Genomic DNA, 17803 nt, shown 5'->3' on the forward strand with positions numbered 1-17803 from the left:
GAGTATTTTAAAAGGCCGTGGGTCTTAGTTCTACAGGTGGACGCCTTTTCGAGATATCGTTATAAAGGTGGACCAGGGGCGACTCTAGAATTTGTTTGTACGATATGGTGTCAAATGAAATGTGTTAATGAGTATTTTAAAAGGGAGTGAGCCATAGTTCTACAGGTGGACGCCTTTTCGAGATATCGCCATAATGGTGGACCAGGGGCGACTCTAGAATTTGTTTGTACGATATGGTGTCAAATGAAAGGTGTTAATGAGTATTTTAAAAGGGCGTGGGCCTTAGTTCTACAGGTGGACGCCTTTTCGAGATATCGCCATAAAGGTGGACCAGGGGTGACTCTAGAATTTGTTTGTACGATATGGGTATCAAATGAAAGGTGTTAAAGAGTATTTTAAAGGGAGTGGGCCTTAGTTCTATAGGTGGACGCCTTTTCGAGATATCGCCATAAAGGTGGACCAGGGGCGACTCTAGAGTTTGTTTGTACGATATGGTGTCAAATGAAAGGTGTTAATGAGTATTTTAAAAGGGCGTGGGCCTTAGTTCTACAGGTGGACGCCTTTTCGAGATATCGCCATAAAGGTGGACCAGGGGTGACTCTAGAATTTGTTTGTACGATATGGGTATCAAATGAAAGGTGTTAATGAGTATTTTAAAAGGGAGTGGGCCATAGTTCTATAGGTGGACGCCTTTTCGAGATATCGCCATAAAGGTGGACCAGGGGCGACTCTAGAATTTGTTTTTACGATATGGTGGCAAATGAAAGGTGTTAATGAGTATTTTAAAAGGGAGTGGGCCATAGTTCCACAGGTGGACGCCTTTTCGAGATATCGCCCTAAAGGTGGACCAGGGGTGACTCTAGAATTTGTTTGTACGATATGCGTATCAAATGAAAGGTGTTAAAGAGTATTTTAAAAGGGAGTGGGCCTTAGTTCTATAGGTGGACGCCTTTTCGAGATATCGCCATAAAGGTGGACCAGGGGTGACTCTAGAATTTGTTTGTACGATATGCGTATCAAATGAAAGGTGTTAAAGAGTATTTTAAAAGGGAGTGGGCCTTAGTTCTATAGGTGGACGCCTTTTCGAGTTATCGCCATAAAGGTGGACCAGGCGCGACTCTAGAATTTGTTTGTACGATATGGTGTCAAATGAAAGGTGTTAATGAGTATTTTAAAAGGGCGTGGGCCTTAGTTCTACAGGTGGACGCCTTTTCGAGATATCGCCATAAAGGTGGACCAGGGGTGACTCTAGAATTTGTTTGTACGATATGGGTATCAAATGAAAGGTGTTAAAGGGTATTTTAAAAGGGAGTGGGCCTTAGTTCTATAGGTGGACACGTTTTCGAGATATCGACATAAAGGTGGACCAGGGGCGACTCTAGAGTTTGCTTGTACGATATGGTGTCAAATGAAAGGTGTTAATGAGTATTTTAAAAGGGCGTGGGCCTTAGTTCTACAGATGGACGCCTTTTCGAGATATCGCCATAAAGGTGGATCAGGGGCGACTCTACAGTTTGTTTGTACGATATGGTGTCAAATGAAAGGTGTTAATGAGTATTTTAAAAGGGCGTGGGCCTTAGTTCTACAGGTGGACGCCTTTTCGAGATATCGCCATAAAGGTGGACCAGGGGCGACTCTAGAATTGGTTTTTCGATATGGTGGCAAATGAAAGGTGTTAATGAGTATTTTAAATGCCCGTGGGCCTTAGTTTTTCAGGTGGACGCCTTTTCGAGATATCGCCATAAAGGTGGACCAGGGGTGACTCTAGAATTTGTTTGTACGATATGGGTATCAAATGAAAGGTGTTAAAGGGTATTTTAAAAGGGAGTGGGCCTTAGTTCTATAGGTGGACACCTTTTCGAGATATCGACATAAAGGTGGACCAGGGGCGACTCTAGAGTTTGTTTGTACGATATGGTGTCAAATGAAAGGTGTTAATGAGTATTTTAAAAGGGCGTGGGCCTTAGTTCTACAGGTGGACGCCTTTTCGAGATATCGCCATAAAGGTGGACCAGGGGTGACTCTAGAAATTGTTTGTACGATATGGGTATCAAACGAAAGGTGATAATGAGTATTTTGAACGGGAGTGGTGGTAGTTGTATATGTGAAGGCGGTTTCGAGATATTGACCAAAATGTGGACCAGCGTGACCCAGAACATCATCTGCCTGGTACCGCTAATTTATTTATATATGTAATACCACGAACAGTATTCCTGCCAAGATTCCAAGAGCTTTTGATTTCGCCTTACAGAACTTTTTCATTTTCTTCTACTTAATATGGTAGGTGTCACACCCATTTTGCAAAGTTTTTTTCTAAAGTTATATTTTGCGTCAATAAACCAATCCAATTACCGTGTTTCATCCCTTTTTTCTAATTTGGTATAGAATTATGTTATTTTTTTTATTTTTCATAACTTTCGATATCGAAAAAGTGGGCGTGGTCATAGTCGGATTTCGGCCATTTTTTACACCAATACAAAGTGAGTTCAGATAAGTACGTGAACTGAGTTTAGTAAAGAGATATCGATTTTCGCTCAAGTTGTCGTGTTAACGGTCGAGCGGAAGGATAGACGGTCGACTGTGTATAAAAACTGGGCGTGGCTGCAACCGATTTCGCCCTTTTTCACAAAAAACAGTTATCGTTCTAGAGTCTAAGCCCCTACCAAATTTCACAAGGATTGGTAAATTTTTGTTCGAATTATGCCATTAAAAGTATCCTAAACAAATTAAATGAAAAAGAGCGGAGCCACGCCCATTTTGAAATTTTCTTTTATTTTTGTATTTTGTTGCACCGTATCATTACTGGAGTTGAATGTTGACATAATTGACTTATATAGTGTAAAGATATTAAATTTTTTGTTAAAATTTGACTTAAAAAAATTTTTTTTAAAAGTCGGCGTGGTCGTTCTCCGATTTTGCTAATTTTTATTAAGCATACAAATAGTAATAGGAGTAACGTTCGTGCCAAATTTCAACATGATATCTTCAACGACTGCTAAATTACAGATTGCAAAACTTTTAAATTAACTTCTTTTAAAAGTGGCCAGCGCCACTCCGATTATATAGAATTTTCCTAATTTTCTATTTGGCGTCATAAGTTCAACTCACCTACCAAGTTTCATCGCTTTATCCGTCTTTGGTATTGAATTATCGCACTTTTTCCGTTTTTCGATATTTTCGATATCGAAAAAGTGGGCGTGGTTATAGTCCGATATCGTTCATTTTAAATAGCGATTTGAGATGAGTGCCCAGGAACCTACATACCAAATTTCATCAACATACCCCAAAATTTACTCAAGTTATCGTGTTAACGGACAGACGGACGGACATGGCTCAATCAAATTTTTTTTCGATACTGATGATATGGAAGTCTATATCTATCTCGATTCATTTATACCTGTACAACCAACCGTTATCCAATCAAAGTTAATATACTCTGTGAGCTCTGCTCAACTGAGTATAAAAATATGTAGGTGCTTTGTGTGAGGATGCAAAGTTTCAGGTTTTTTGTGGTCTGCATGTAAAAACTATGACTACGAATCACGTATTTCAACAATATATGACGTAAACATAACTATTTGATGAAATTTGTTGAAATTTGATGCTTCTAGCCGTAAAAAACGGACAAAAATTACAGTTTATATGGGGTATATAATATATACCACCGATCTCTATGATATATGCTATATACGTAAATAATTGGTGAAATTTTAAGGTTGTAGCTATTAAAATGGGGCAGAAATTGCGCAAAGTTTCTTATCTGAACAATCGGTTGTATGAGATATATACTATATATACCACCGATCTCTATGATTTTTTCAGACAACAATATATGCTATATACGTAAGCATTTGGTGAAATTTGAAGCTTCTAGCTGTTAAAATGGGGCTGAAATGGCGAATATATATATATATACTATATATACCACCGTGGTGTGATGGTAGCGTGCTCCGCCTATCACACCGTATGCCCTGGGTTCAACTCCCGGGCAAAGCAACATCAAAATTTTAGAAATAAGGTTTTTCAATTAGAAGAAAATTTTTCTAAGCGGGGTCGCCCCTCGGCAGTGTTTGGCAAGCGCTCCGGGTGTATTTCTGCCATGAAAAGCTCTCAGTGAAAACTCATCTGCCATGCAGATGCCGTTCGGAGTCGGCATAAAACATGTAGGTCCCGTCCGGTCAATTTGTAGGGAAAATCAAGAGGAGCACGACGCAAATTGGAAGAGAAGCTCGGCCTTAGATCTCTTCGGAGGTTATCGCGCCTTAAATTTATTTTTTATTTTTATATATACCACCATATATATACTATATATACCACCGATCTTTATAATTTTTTCAGACAACAATACATGCTATATACGTAAGCACTCGTTGAAATTTGAAGCCTCTAGCTCTTAAAATAGGGCAGTAATTACGAAAAGTTTCTTATCTGTACAATCGGTTGTGGGGATATATACTATATATACGACCGATCTCATCAACCGATTTCATCAATTTCAATTTCAGACAACAATATGCGCAATATACGGAAGTACATGGTGAAGTTTGAAGCTTCAATCTTATAAATTGAGGAAGATATGACAAAAATCCTCTTTTTCTGAGAAATCGTTTGTATGGAGGATATATGATGTAGTGGTCCGATCTGGCCTGTTCCGACAAATATCTAATCGGACACCCAAATACACCCGCTCACCAAATTTTATCAAGATATCTCAAAAATTGAGGGACTAGTTTGCATACAAACAGACAGACGGATATGGCTAAATCAACTCAGCTCTTCTTCCTGATTATTTCGGTATACTTAACGGTGGGTCTATCAATTTTCCTTTAAGGACTTAAAATTTTGAAATTCGTGACGAAATTAATATATCATTTCATTTTCATGAAAGGTATAAAAAGGGATGAAACATGGTGATTGGATTGGATATAACTTTAGAAAAAACTTTGTAAAATGGGTGTGACACGTACCATATTAAGTAGAAGAAAATAAAAAAGGTTCTGCAGGGCGAAATCAAAAGCCCTTGGAATCATGACAGGAATACTGTTTGTGGTATTACATATGTATATAAATAAATTAGCGATACCCGACAGATGCTGTTCTTGGTCACCCTGGTCCATATTTTGGTCAATATCTCGAAAACGCCTTAACATATACAACTGAGGGCCACTCCCTTTTAAAACCCTCATTAACACCATATAGTACAAAGATATTATAGAGTCACTCCTGGTCCACGTTTATGGCGATATCTCGAAAAGGCGTCCACCTATAGAACTATGGACCACTCCCTTTTAAAATACTCTGTAATACGTTCCATTTGATACCCATGTCATGCAAACACTTTCCAGGGTTACCCTACCTAGGTTCATTTTCCTAAATGGTGATTTTCCCTTATTTTGTGTCCAAAGCTCTCAGCTGAGTATGTGATGTTCGGTTACACCAGAACTTAGTTTTCCTTACTTGTTGATTTAAACTATGAAAAGAATCTTAGGAAAATTTTTGATAATTTTTTTAACTCTCAAAAAGCATGCAACGTTTGTTTAGCCCATAAATTTTATAGCCACTGCTGAAATTAACCCTGGCTCTTAGTTACTAACTATTAGTGTAAAGATTTCCTATATTAGTTTCAATGACGATGTTTCAACTGTAACTGTCAGTCATTTCGCGCCAGGAAATGGGTGGAACTTTCCATGATAAAATATTGCAATCAAAACCAAACTGCATACCTGATTAAAAAATGGTTAAAACGTTCTAATTCAGAGTTGGTTACACATTAGGGTGGGTCGATTTGTATGGACAAAAGTTAACCGATATCGCGCCACCGATTCTTCGATAGGATTTGGGCTCAGGAAAAAAAGTTCCACTACGCATACCCAAAAAAATAATTTTCGAGCCTGCGAAATTTCATTTTTTTGACTTTTTTTTTGACCTACTAAAAAAATTTTTATTTGATTGTAAAATTTTCATAACGATATTTTTTATTTTTTTTAAAAACTGTTATCGACAACGTTTTTAGCTGGCATTTTTGGGTCGGACAGGGTATACATAAATCGACCCAGTCTTTTACACATATGAATTTGGCTAAAGTTAAGATATACATACAAATGTAAGTATTCGTCCAAATTTTAAGATTTTTTCCATAGCGGAAGGCAGAGCGTCTTCCAACGTTATTCGTGTCGAAACTTCAATTCCTTATAACTGTATGTCAGTGCACGGACTTTTAAAAGGAGAATGTTGGTAGACGAAAAATGAAAATAGTGGTAAAAGTTGGTACATTTTTTTTCAAAAAACAATAGCTACAGTTCATATTTGTACAAAACAATTCATAACTTATTGTACAACAAATAATGCCCATTTCAAGGAAATAACACGTTTAAAAAACATGTAAACAAAACGAAAAAATACATGTAAATTTGTATATACATAGCTTATGCCTATATGAGGCTTGCTTTTTTCCGGTATTTCGGGCTTGAAATACTGACGAAAATTTACCGAAACTTATAATAACAACAACAATTTTCCAATGTACCAAAAATACTGCCAAAAATAACCGACTTCGGCATGTTATCGTTTATTTAAAACTTTTTTTATTTTCGTTCAAAATTATTCACAAAAAACTGATGAAAATAGCGCAGGAAAATATTTGCGTGCTCAATTACTACATCTATTACATAAACAAATTTATTTCTTGTTTGAATTTGTGCACAAATTTTTCGAAATGGTTAGTGTCACCTCTTAAAGTTATTTGGGTGTGCTTGGCAATTAAATACGTTTGCCTAATGATCGCAGTATTTGGTTTCAATGCGAATTTATTGAAATGTTGGTAGATTGTTGGGCTTTGGTGGTAGAAGTGGTAGAAAATGAAAATGGGCAAAACAGTTGGTAGATCTACCAATAAAGTGGAAAAGTCCGTGCACCGCTGTATGTTTATCTTCCATATTCGCCTACTGCATATTCGAAAAATCCCATGATTTATAGCTCCTAGTTCTTATGAAATTTCTTTTATTTCCGCAATGCATAATATGCTTAGTAAATTTTCGATTTAATTGAATTGCAAAATTTTGCGTGCATTTTCACGTTCAATTTATTATGAGTACCAATATACCACACGTACATACACCAACATACTTACATACATATGTTTATATCCAGGTTTATTCAAGTTTATTCACAACATGAAAAATCAATTTTGCCCAACCGTGAATGCTTCATACATACATATTCATACATACATATGTATAAGACATTGTAAAAAGCTATTTGAGTATGTGAACAAGCTTTTGTATACAAATATATACATATACATATGTACACAAGTGCAACACCTCCTCGACAAATCACGCAGTTGCCCCTGTCCGAACTATAATAACCATTGCACATTTGAAGTGATGATTTTACTATATCCCTGCAAAAATCGCGAGTACTCCATGCATGCATGTATGGAGTTCTCGCTATGGACCAAGCGAGTGCTCCAAAATTAACCACAATTCATACAAAAAATATGGTCCAATTAACATTGCGATGTCCTAGGACTGGACTATATACTCCAGCTCCGCATTAGATCAGAGTAAAGCGGGAGTCATTGGTGCCGTATGTCGTATCAGCTGTTTATCGTTACGACGGTAAACCAAAAACCAATTGGTTGGCTACGATACGGTTACGACCTTAGCGGCACCAATAATCGATTGCATTGATTCTCATAAGGTTGGTCGAATCAGCTGTTATAAGGTTACCGATATGGTTACCGATAAAGCACCAATGTCTGCGGCTTAATCCATGGAGTACCCACAGTCCAATAAACATCGTGTAGTGATTACAATCGTTAAACACGAGCAATGATCGGCTTACAATATGTTCTGGTAGAAACATGAGTTGGTCCATTGCTGCATTACAGTGGAGTAAGTACTCCAGTGGACCACATGATCCAACGATTTTTGCAGGGATATTACACATGACACACACACACATTGAACTTTATAAAATGAAAATAAAATAAAATTCGGGTAACAAAGAATAAAACGCATGATCCGTAATCAGGATCGAAAACAAATGTGTCCGAACGAAAAATGTCCCTGAACAAAATAAATCAGAATTGAACATCTCATACTTTGCAGTTTTGTGATAGCCGAAAAAAAGGTGTAGATGTGAATGGCTCGAGAGCTTTCTTCGCCTGCACTCGACTCCATGGCACAATATGGGGCTATCTCCCAAAGTAGTATACTGGACATTTAATCCGGCACTGAATTTTGTAGTGTCCATTGTGGACAGAACTCATTGGAAAACAGGGAATCTATATACTGACCCTGACTCAGATGTCTGATTCATGGATGGATCGAAATTTGTTGATGGAAAAACGATTGCTGGCATCCATGAGTCTAACTTCAAGAAATTGATATGATTGGGATTCTTACTCACTAATTTTCGACAGAAATTCATACAATAGAAGTTTGCGGCAGAGAATGTCTACGAAAGAGCTTATTGTCGAGGAGTATCCTCATTATGTCCGACACCCAGGCAGCCTTACGTGCCTGGCAGTCTTACACAATAACTTCTAAACTATTGTATGACTCCAGTGGATTCCTAAATGATCTGGGAGCCAAAAACAAGGTGTTTCTTTAGGATGGGTACCCAGACATCAGGGACATGAAGGTAATGAACAGGCAGACTACCTTGCCGAGCAGGGTCCTTTGGAAACATCCTATGGGCCAGAGTCCTTATGTTGAGTAACAGAGGCACAGCCTAGGGAAATCATTAGTGATTGGGAAACAAAGCAGTTCAGATGACACTGGATTGGATTCCCAGGACAAAGGCAAGCCAAGTTGTTGATATTCCCAGCAAAAAGAGTATCTGCCAATCTAAGCAGCGAGGACGTACGAGCTATCACTGGGTACTATAGGATACCACCAAAGTAAGTTAAATCTATCCGATACACAAATATGTAGCTTGTGTTGGCTGGGGGATAAAATATAGGTTAACATTTTTGCAAATACGGCGCTCTGGCAAGGCAGAGTCTCTCCACATACAGTAATTGGCTGCAAGGTCAAGTACAATAGGTTTGAATGAAGGTCGATGTGCATCGAGGCCTAATAATAATAAAAGCCACAAAAAGACACCACGGATAAAAAACTGGAGTTAAATGATTGTCTTTCAATGCATGAAAAGCGTGAAGATGTCATATAAATCCTCTAGGAATCCTCTTTTATTGAGTTTTTTAGTTTCATTAAATATAAACTAATTTTCACAAAAAAGGCCATTGAAATTTATTCACGAGTGAAATTTTCTAAAGTGTATCACAATTTTTTGATGGTTGACCTTTTGAATTCTTTAAATATTTTTCGGTTGAAATGGATGAAAAATACATGATGTAATAATAAATTTGATGCCAGTCACATAAGTCACATGCCATTCATAGTCACTTTTCGGTAGCTCTATTTCTAGTATTTAATTGTATTACAAAAGTATTAAATTTTGATTGCTTCATTTTTCGTGCAAAATTCAGCAAAAAGTGTGTTTTCATTCAAACAATTTTCCATATTCTTTTGGGGAACACAAAGTTATGTTTATATTTTTGGCTAAACAATTCTAGTAGGGGCTTATATAGTTATAATATTTCTAAACGTATGTATGTATATAAAAATGATCCGATCGTAGTAGAATTTAAAGGCAGTTCTGTATGATAGACAAACCCTAAAATATGCATCTGAACTTGTCGGAATAAGGGAAAACGTCAACGGGATGAGAACACCTGAATATTCATTTCGTCATGGAAAAATATACCATCATTGTGGATAAAACATAAAAAAAATAAATGTAAGGCGCGATAACCTCCGAAGAGATCTAAGGCCGAGCTTCTCTTCCAATTTGCGTCGTGCTCCTCTTGATTTTCCCTAAAAATTGGCCGGACGGGACCTACATGTTTATGCCGACTCCGAACGGCATCTGCAAGGCAGATGAGTTTTCACTGAGAGCTTTTCATGGCAGAAATACACCCGGAGCGCTTGCCAAACACTGCCGAGGGGCGACCCCGCTTAGAAAAATTTTCTTCTAATTGAAAAACCTTATTTCTAAAATTTTGATGTTGTTTTGCCCGGGGTGTGAACCCAGGGCATACGGTGTGATAGGCGGAGCACGCTACCATCACACCACGGTGGCCGTCGTGGATAAAACAAGTGTGATATATTATCCGTCAACTGCCTGACAGGATGTTCAAGATTACTACTTTCTGGCCTTTTGGCAACGTTTTAACGGGATGTTCTATATGGCGGCCACGATAGTCAATTAAAGATCAGGTGATCGGTTATATTTGCAATTTTGACGTCTATGAATTGTTTTATCCACAATGCATCATTTTTTGTTAGAAAGGAGAACTAAATGTATTAAGATTAGAGAAAAATATAAAGAAATTGATGTTATAGAGAATACTGCTGTTTTAGTGTCTGGAAACCATACCGTTGGTGATCATATTGTAAACGGGTTTAACTCGTTATTTTAAAAATCAAACGAATATTAATAATGTTACCTATGAAAATATATATATATGTAAAAACCAGTGATTGAAAATGCTATGTTACTCTGGACTTTATGTTTTGCTATTGCTCCGGCTCTGAACATGAGCATAGAGAAGAGCCTTAGCATAAAAAGTGATAGCGTTTCTTATGCTCTGCTACGAGCTACATCGTGATTTAAAGCGGAATAAATCTTCTATACATTTTATAAAATAAAGTCTCGAAACCAAATTTGACAAGGAATGACGGAAAATCGTCCCAATATACATCGCTAAATATCGTTGTACGCCCATCACTGTAGGTACACAGAATGCTCACATTTGTAATATATATAATAGAGGCGTGGCAGTAAGCAACAATGTAGTAAAAAATCATAAAATTTTTGTTAACACAGCTATAACTCAAAAGCAGATGGATCGATTTTAATATTTCTTATTTGCAGTAAAGCTTTGAAGTTATAAACTTCTGCTTAAGGAAAAAATAAATGCAGATACCTTTATATATGAGCAAAATTGTTTAAAAAAAGTAACTTTTTTCAAAAAAATGCAATGCGTGTGTTTGTTCGCTGTGAACTGTGCGAGAAAACTAGCTTTGAGCGGGACATTCACAACATCACATTATGCGTCACATACATACATACTTAGCGTTCGCTAGCTAGGAGTACATTTATAGGTATGTTTGTATGTATTTTGGTATATGCTAATGTTTGTGTACTAAGGAGATTTAATCTATCTATCTCTAAATACATAAAGAAGGATGTACGTTTGTATGCAGCTTATGAACTATGAAACCACTGCTTCGATTTAGTGCAAAATTGCAGGGTCGCTTCACAGCAACGCGAAGAATGTTCCTGTGAAGTTTCTTCCCGGAAAGTGGACCAGGGACCGATCTATTTGAAAAAAATTATATTCACAGTTCGATTTGTCTGAAGTTTGGTATATAGGTAGCCCTTTGCCTAGATTAGTATTTACGAGAGTTTTTTTTATGGGAAATGGACCATTGAACGGCTGGTACTGGTATTGGGACTGCTACTGGGACTAGGACTGGGATTAAGACTGGGACTGAGACTTGGATTTGCGCTGGGACTGCAACGGGAAATGGACCTGGGACCGACTGGGACTGCGAGCGGGACTGGGACAAGGATCGGGACTTGCACTGGGACTAGGACTGGGACTGGTTCTGGGATTAGGAATTGGACTGCATCGGGACTGCGACTGGAACTGAAAGTTGGACTTGGGCTGGAAATAAGCGATAAGGAAGAATAAGAAGAACTAAGGAGAAGAGAAAAGAAGGAAGGAAAAAGAGATTGAGAAAGAGATAGAGTTGACGAAGGTAGACAGATAGGGGTAGATGGTTGGAAAAGAAGTGAGGGAAAAGACTGAGAAAGAGAAAGGTAGAAGGCGGAGTGAAAAAAAGGATAAGGAAAAGGGGGAGATAGGGAGAGTAAGGGGTAAACACTTCTTAAAACTTATACAGATAGACAAAAGTAAGGGCGGAACAACGTCTGCGATTCTGCTAGTAGTAGAATAAAAACTCCAGACGAAATGCTAGTTGAAATGGAGTGGTAGCAAGCAAAACATTTATTGCTTTTTGTTATGTTTTTGTTACTTGTTCTAACGATGACCCTTCAATTCGACAAATTCATTTTTCATGTTTACAAAGAAAATTGCATTCTTCTGAGGAAATAATTTCTATTACAATGAGGAAATTTATTATAACTAATCGAGCGCATTTGAGAGTTTTCCTTTGATGCACATTTTTAATTTTTACTTACATTTTCGTTTACAACGCGCTGTTTGATCCATTCGTTTTCTAGACTAGTTTCTAAAGATACTGAGTCCATGCACCGTCTTCGGCAGAAGTTTCTCGCTGTCAGCCAGTCCTCTTCTACACCTTTTAGTTGTGGATCTCGCCATGAGAAGAAGTAGCTGCAAAAAGAGAAGGAGAGTTAAATTAACAAACTGCGTTCGCTAAAAAATATAAGTAAATATCTTATTTGTGCTATGTAGTGTCTGTACGATATATTTCTAGCAACGATCAGGACATTGCTAACTTATTTGCAGGATTCAAATACAAATACTCAAAAGATACTTATAATTTATCTTCTGAATATCTGCAGGCATTTAACTCTGTAAGTAGTCGCAAGTAACATTATGGAAGTACTCAGTTTATATGAGATTCTTGGCGACCGTCCAGTTCAGCCTAACTTAACTTCAGCCAATTTGGAATCCTTACTTTTCATTTACAAAAAAGTGATACTAAGTAGTAACCTTTTTATTCCTGAAAATTTATCTAACAAAAATGTCGTTCTATGTGCATCACACTACAAGACTTCTTAAGCTTGATTACATATTTGTCTAACGGAAAATAGGTTTCATTCGGGGGGCTATTTTTTCAACCGATTAAACTGATATATATGCTCACACTTTGTCCGCTTACGAGGTGTTCGCGTTCGCCCAAGGAGGTTTTGATTGATTTGTTATGAAAGCAGGATTTCAGTAGAGGTTTTTCATCCCATTTTACAGCAAATAACTGTTCACGTTCGGCCAAGGAACAGCTAAGGACACATTTAGCGGTACTTCATTACACAGCAAATTATTCTTTGCATACATTCTTATGGATCAATTCACAACTAGCGCCACAGCACGAAGCGACGCGGCAATAAGCGACAATATGGATTAAAGCTGGTGCACAACAAATTTTCTAGTTTTAAATTGCTCTAAATGTAAGCATATGACATTTCACCGAATGAAGACAGTTTTGAAGGTTGGAGTGTATATCTACCTATTGCCCATGATCTGCATATTTCGTTTATTTCCAACAAAGCGTTGGGTCTTCTTCGATTTGCTAAAAGGTGGGCTACAAGTTTCGATGATCCGTACATTACTAAGATTCTATATACATCGTACACACACGGCATATTTCTTCTGGCTTTGGCTAAATGTGTTTGTGCCATTTCAACCATCGAGTTCACGGCAGACAAAGTTTTAAAGAAATTTTCGAGATACATATAATCTAACCAACTGTCTCCTTGCCCTGATGTCACGTTGTTTAAATTTTTCTCAAATTATTTAATGAATTAACAATAATTTGCTCTAAAAAAATGGGCTTTAAAAGCTGTAAAGGGGCACTTTTCGCTTAATGATACATAAAAATTTAAGTTTTAAGTTTTACAATTTTTTTTTATAACACATAACTGGGGTAAAGTATATCAACCGTTCCACTTAAAAGCTTCATCGTTTCGATTTGAATGAAATTTGGTGAAATTGCTGTGCTATATAGTAGTGTTAATTTCACTTAACTTCGCTCCTAAATTTTGGATGGTTGCGGAGATATAAGCGTCTGAATTCTCAATTTTTTTTTGTGGAAGCCTTGTTTCCATAAATCTTAAGTCGTGTAATTGGCTTTCTAAGAAGAAATGAATAAAACGGTTAGTATTTTTTCCATTCTTTTCAAATATAAATATAAAAAAATTTTTTAGAAAAATTTTAGTGAACATTTTATTAAAAAAAAAAATTTTTTTCAAAGAGGGGCATTTTTCATATTTTTATTTTTAATTAAAAACTTGATATTTTTCCTTTAAAATGATACCTGTTTTATTTTGGCACGCGAAAATTTCTTTAATACATTTTTATTTTAAATATATATAGTTCCAGCTAAAATTCACCCATAAATTTTATAATTAAAATTTTTTATTTTTTTGTCAAATTTGAACATTTTATGTATTTTTTTTTCTATCTTTAAATAAAAGCTTGATATTTTTCCTTTAAAATGATACCTATCTTGTTATGCTGCCCGAAAATTTCTTTGATACATTTTTTTTTTTAACATAGAGGTACAGATAAAAATTCACCCACATAATGCCATTATATTAATTTTATAATCACTTGAACACCTCTATATTATTCTGTGTATAAAACCATTTTATTTATTTCATTCTACAGGTTGTACTTACAGACTATTGCTAGTTTAGTGAATAAATTTAATCAAAAATTATACATACTGGCATTAAAATCTATTCAGTTCAAAGTCAATATAGTAGAGTTGTACATACTAATGTTTTTTTTTTTGTTTTTAGGAAATTCTTGGCTGCTAGTATGAAGGGAAAACCTTTTTACTTCAAGCTGTGTTGTAGAAGCAGGAATAAATGAATGAAATTTTTGTGTTCCAGGTATTGGTTCAACTGAATGAAAACGATCTTTTAATTCGTTGCCTGTTTTTGCATGACTCTCCTTAGAACTGAACAAAATCTCTGTTTGAAGTAAATTTCCTTTGACCCACTGATAAAAAGAATCGCAATTAAGAATTTTACTTTCCGGTGATATATTGATACAAATTGATACATTTATCTGTACCTCTATGTTAAAAAAAAAAAAAAATGTATCAAAGAAATTTTCGGGCAGCATAACAACATAGGTATCATTTTAAAGGAAAAATATCAAGCTTTTATTTAAGAATAGAAATAAAAATACGTAAAATGTGCAAACTTGAAAAAAAAAAAAATAAAAAATAAAAATTATAAAATTTATGGGTGAATTTTAGCTGGAACTATATATATTTAAAATAAAAATGTATTAAAGAAATTTTCGCGTGCCAAAATAAAACAGATATCATTTTAAAGGAAGAATATCAAGTTTTTGTTTAAAAATAAAAATAAAAATATGAAAAATGCCCCTCTTTGAAAAAAAATAAAAAAAAAAATTTTAATAAAATGTTTAATAAAATTTTTCTAAAAATTTTTTTTATATTTATATTCGAAAAGAATGGAAAAATTCTTTAGAAACCGTTTTATTCATTTCTTCTTAGAAAGCCAATTACACGACTTATTATTTATAGAGACAAGGCTTCCACAAGAAAAATTGAGAATTCAGACGCTTATATATCCGTAACCATCCAAAATTTAGGAGCGAACTTAAGTGAAATTAACACTACTACATAGCACAGCAATTTCACCAAATTTCATTCAAATCGAAGCGATGAAGCTTTTTAAGTGGAACGGTTGATATACTTTACCCCAACTATCAAATAAAAATTAAAACAAATAAAAGTGAGTATTTTTTTTTTAATATTGCTTTTAATGTATGAAAACATTTTTTTAAAGTAATTTGTTTTTCTTTTTTGGGATTCATTAAATACTTCTCTAAAAATTGAAGCAACGTGACATGAGGACGGACAAGGCGACAGCGGTTTCGATTATATCTTGTAAATCTTTTCAACGCCATTTCTCCCGGTAGCTAAATGTCGACATGCGCCCTTTTGACAATAAGTGATATTCACGAAAGCCTGCTTAACTGGTTATTATAATTTAAATTTTGTTAAAAACCATACGGAAGTCCCATGATCTTGGTAGGATAGCAAGACACCTCATTAGTATTTTTTAAATCATAAGGTAGCCCTTTCCCGATCTCCGATCTCACAAAATAACTTCACTTTAGAGTTTGCGAGCAAACTCAAACTCGTAGCTTGACATTCTCCACTTTTAAGGTGCAATTAATGTACTGCATTATTGAACCGCTCATTTGTATTCTGCTTTAGAACCGATACTTTCGGAATATAATATCATATTTTACGGCTTATAAAGACCTTAAATGCATGGGATTCAAGGGGTTGATAAGCGCAATACAAAGCTTTATATATATTCAAAGCTTCCGCAACCCAATTGTCAACCTCATCTACGCGAGGGGAATCCTGTTACAAATATGAACGTATCATACTCATATTTAGCAGGCGAGGCTCTGGCGACCCCAAGTTCCTAGGAGGTGGAGAGCGGGATGGCCTAGAAGGTTTCATGTAGTCATATAAATCGTTCCCGAGTTGGTCGGGCTAGTACCTTAATAGGGCTTTGTTACCGGAACATACCGGATCTATATCCGGCAAAGGACCATCAGCATGGATAACACTACCCAAAACCTTTTGGGAGTGTCTTTGTCGTTAATACAACAACAACAACAACAAGAACAACCTTAAATGCGTATTTTTAGACATAAATTTAGACTTTAATGGCATTTTACAAGGGCCCGTATTACGTCTTACGATCCGTGATCGAAACTAGTTTGATAAATTATAATAGCTATGAAATAGTGGATCGGATTAATGACATATGTGAACTAGCGATAAATAGTACTCTGTAGATCCATAACTTATTATATTTTTAAAAGTAGTTTAACAGTTGGATAGTTATCGTTTGAGTCAAAATAGCTTTTAGTCAATGATCGTGAAATATAATACGCGCCCAGTGTTTTTTTGCATCTTTTTGGCCTGACGTATGACAGAAATCTTTTCAAGCCTGTATATATTGGCAAATCTTGGTTTTCGACAGGCTCAGGTTCAATACCACAACAATTCTACAAATTTTCATCGAAATTGGAAATTTGTGTGGTACACCTTGGACATTTTACCCAATTTTTAAGAATGAGGAAAATCTTTCCTGGAAATATATATTTAAAATTGACATAAGTGTGAGTTTCAAATATTGTTTTCTTTTATTTAACTTTTTGGCTCTAAATAAAATTTGCTAAATTTGTTTGCAATTTTCTATACCTAGTAATTTTATTCATCATAGCTTTCATAAAACACAATTATTATTCACTGAGGCACAATTAAAATATATTTTTTTTTAACATATGGCTTATATGAATTCGTATATATTGCCATAAGATAACAAACAAGGCACAAATTATATCGCTGTTGTTTCAATTACTCACCCTTTGCCATCGGGTGTTTTGTCGTGAATAATCCTTTGAGCGCAAAGTTGTGGATTTGGCGGATCTAATATCCTCCCATTTGAAAATTGGGCAGAACTTAAACTGATTATACTAAGCACATAAATACTGGATACAGTAAACGATTTCATTTTAAGCACTTGCTATATTGAACTTTTTTTTAATAGTTTAAATAAATTTTTCCTATATAAAATTTGTTTTTTATTTTACACTTTCGTTTTCGTTACAAACAATCGCGACCAACACCACAGCGTACCAATCAATTGTTAATGTATGCGAAAGGCCGTAATTTTTAAAATGACACCAAAATGTATAAGCCACTCTGCTTTATATGCGAGCTAACAGCCACAAGAATTAGCAGTGGTATTGAGTGAGTATTTCTGTTGTGCGTAGTACGTTGGTCTGTCATAGTCAACTCTCCCCCAATCAACGTTGCCATAAGTGAAGATTTATTTTCAAAATGTAAATATTTTTGTATTTCTACATCGCAACGAAACTTCAAATTAAAATGTCTCATATTTCCAAAACTGGCACTGATTGTATCAAAAGATGTTTGGTTTCGGATACAAATAGACCTAC

General features: G+C 35.7%; 1 protein-coding gene across 1 annotated transcript in view; it reads right to left on the reverse strand.

The window, feature by feature from the left end:
- The window catches only part of LOC137236709 (uncharacterized), an 89930-nt gene extending 72397 nt beyond the window's left edge, over positions 1-17533 (reverse strand). Inside the window, exons 1-2 of the mRNA XM_067759640.1 lie at positions 17207-17533; positions 12277-12430 (exon numbers count right to left, since the gene is read on the reverse strand). Of these exons, the coding sequence (XP_067615741.1) occupies positions 12277-12430; positions 17207-17355 (303 nt within the window). The 5' untranslated portion in view covers positions 17356-17533. The remainder of the gene's footprint in view (positions 1-12276; positions 12431-17206) is intronic.
- Positions 17534-17803: the final 270 nt, after the last annotated feature.

The sequence above is a fragment of the Eurosta solidaginis genome, chromosome 1, assembly GCF_040869045.1.
Source record: "Eurosta solidaginis isolate ZX-2024a chromosome 1, ASM4086904v1, whole genome shotgun sequence".
Classification (NCBI taxonomy): domain Eukaryota; kingdom Metazoa; phylum Arthropoda; class Insecta; order Diptera; family Tephritidae; genus Eurosta; species Eurosta solidaginis.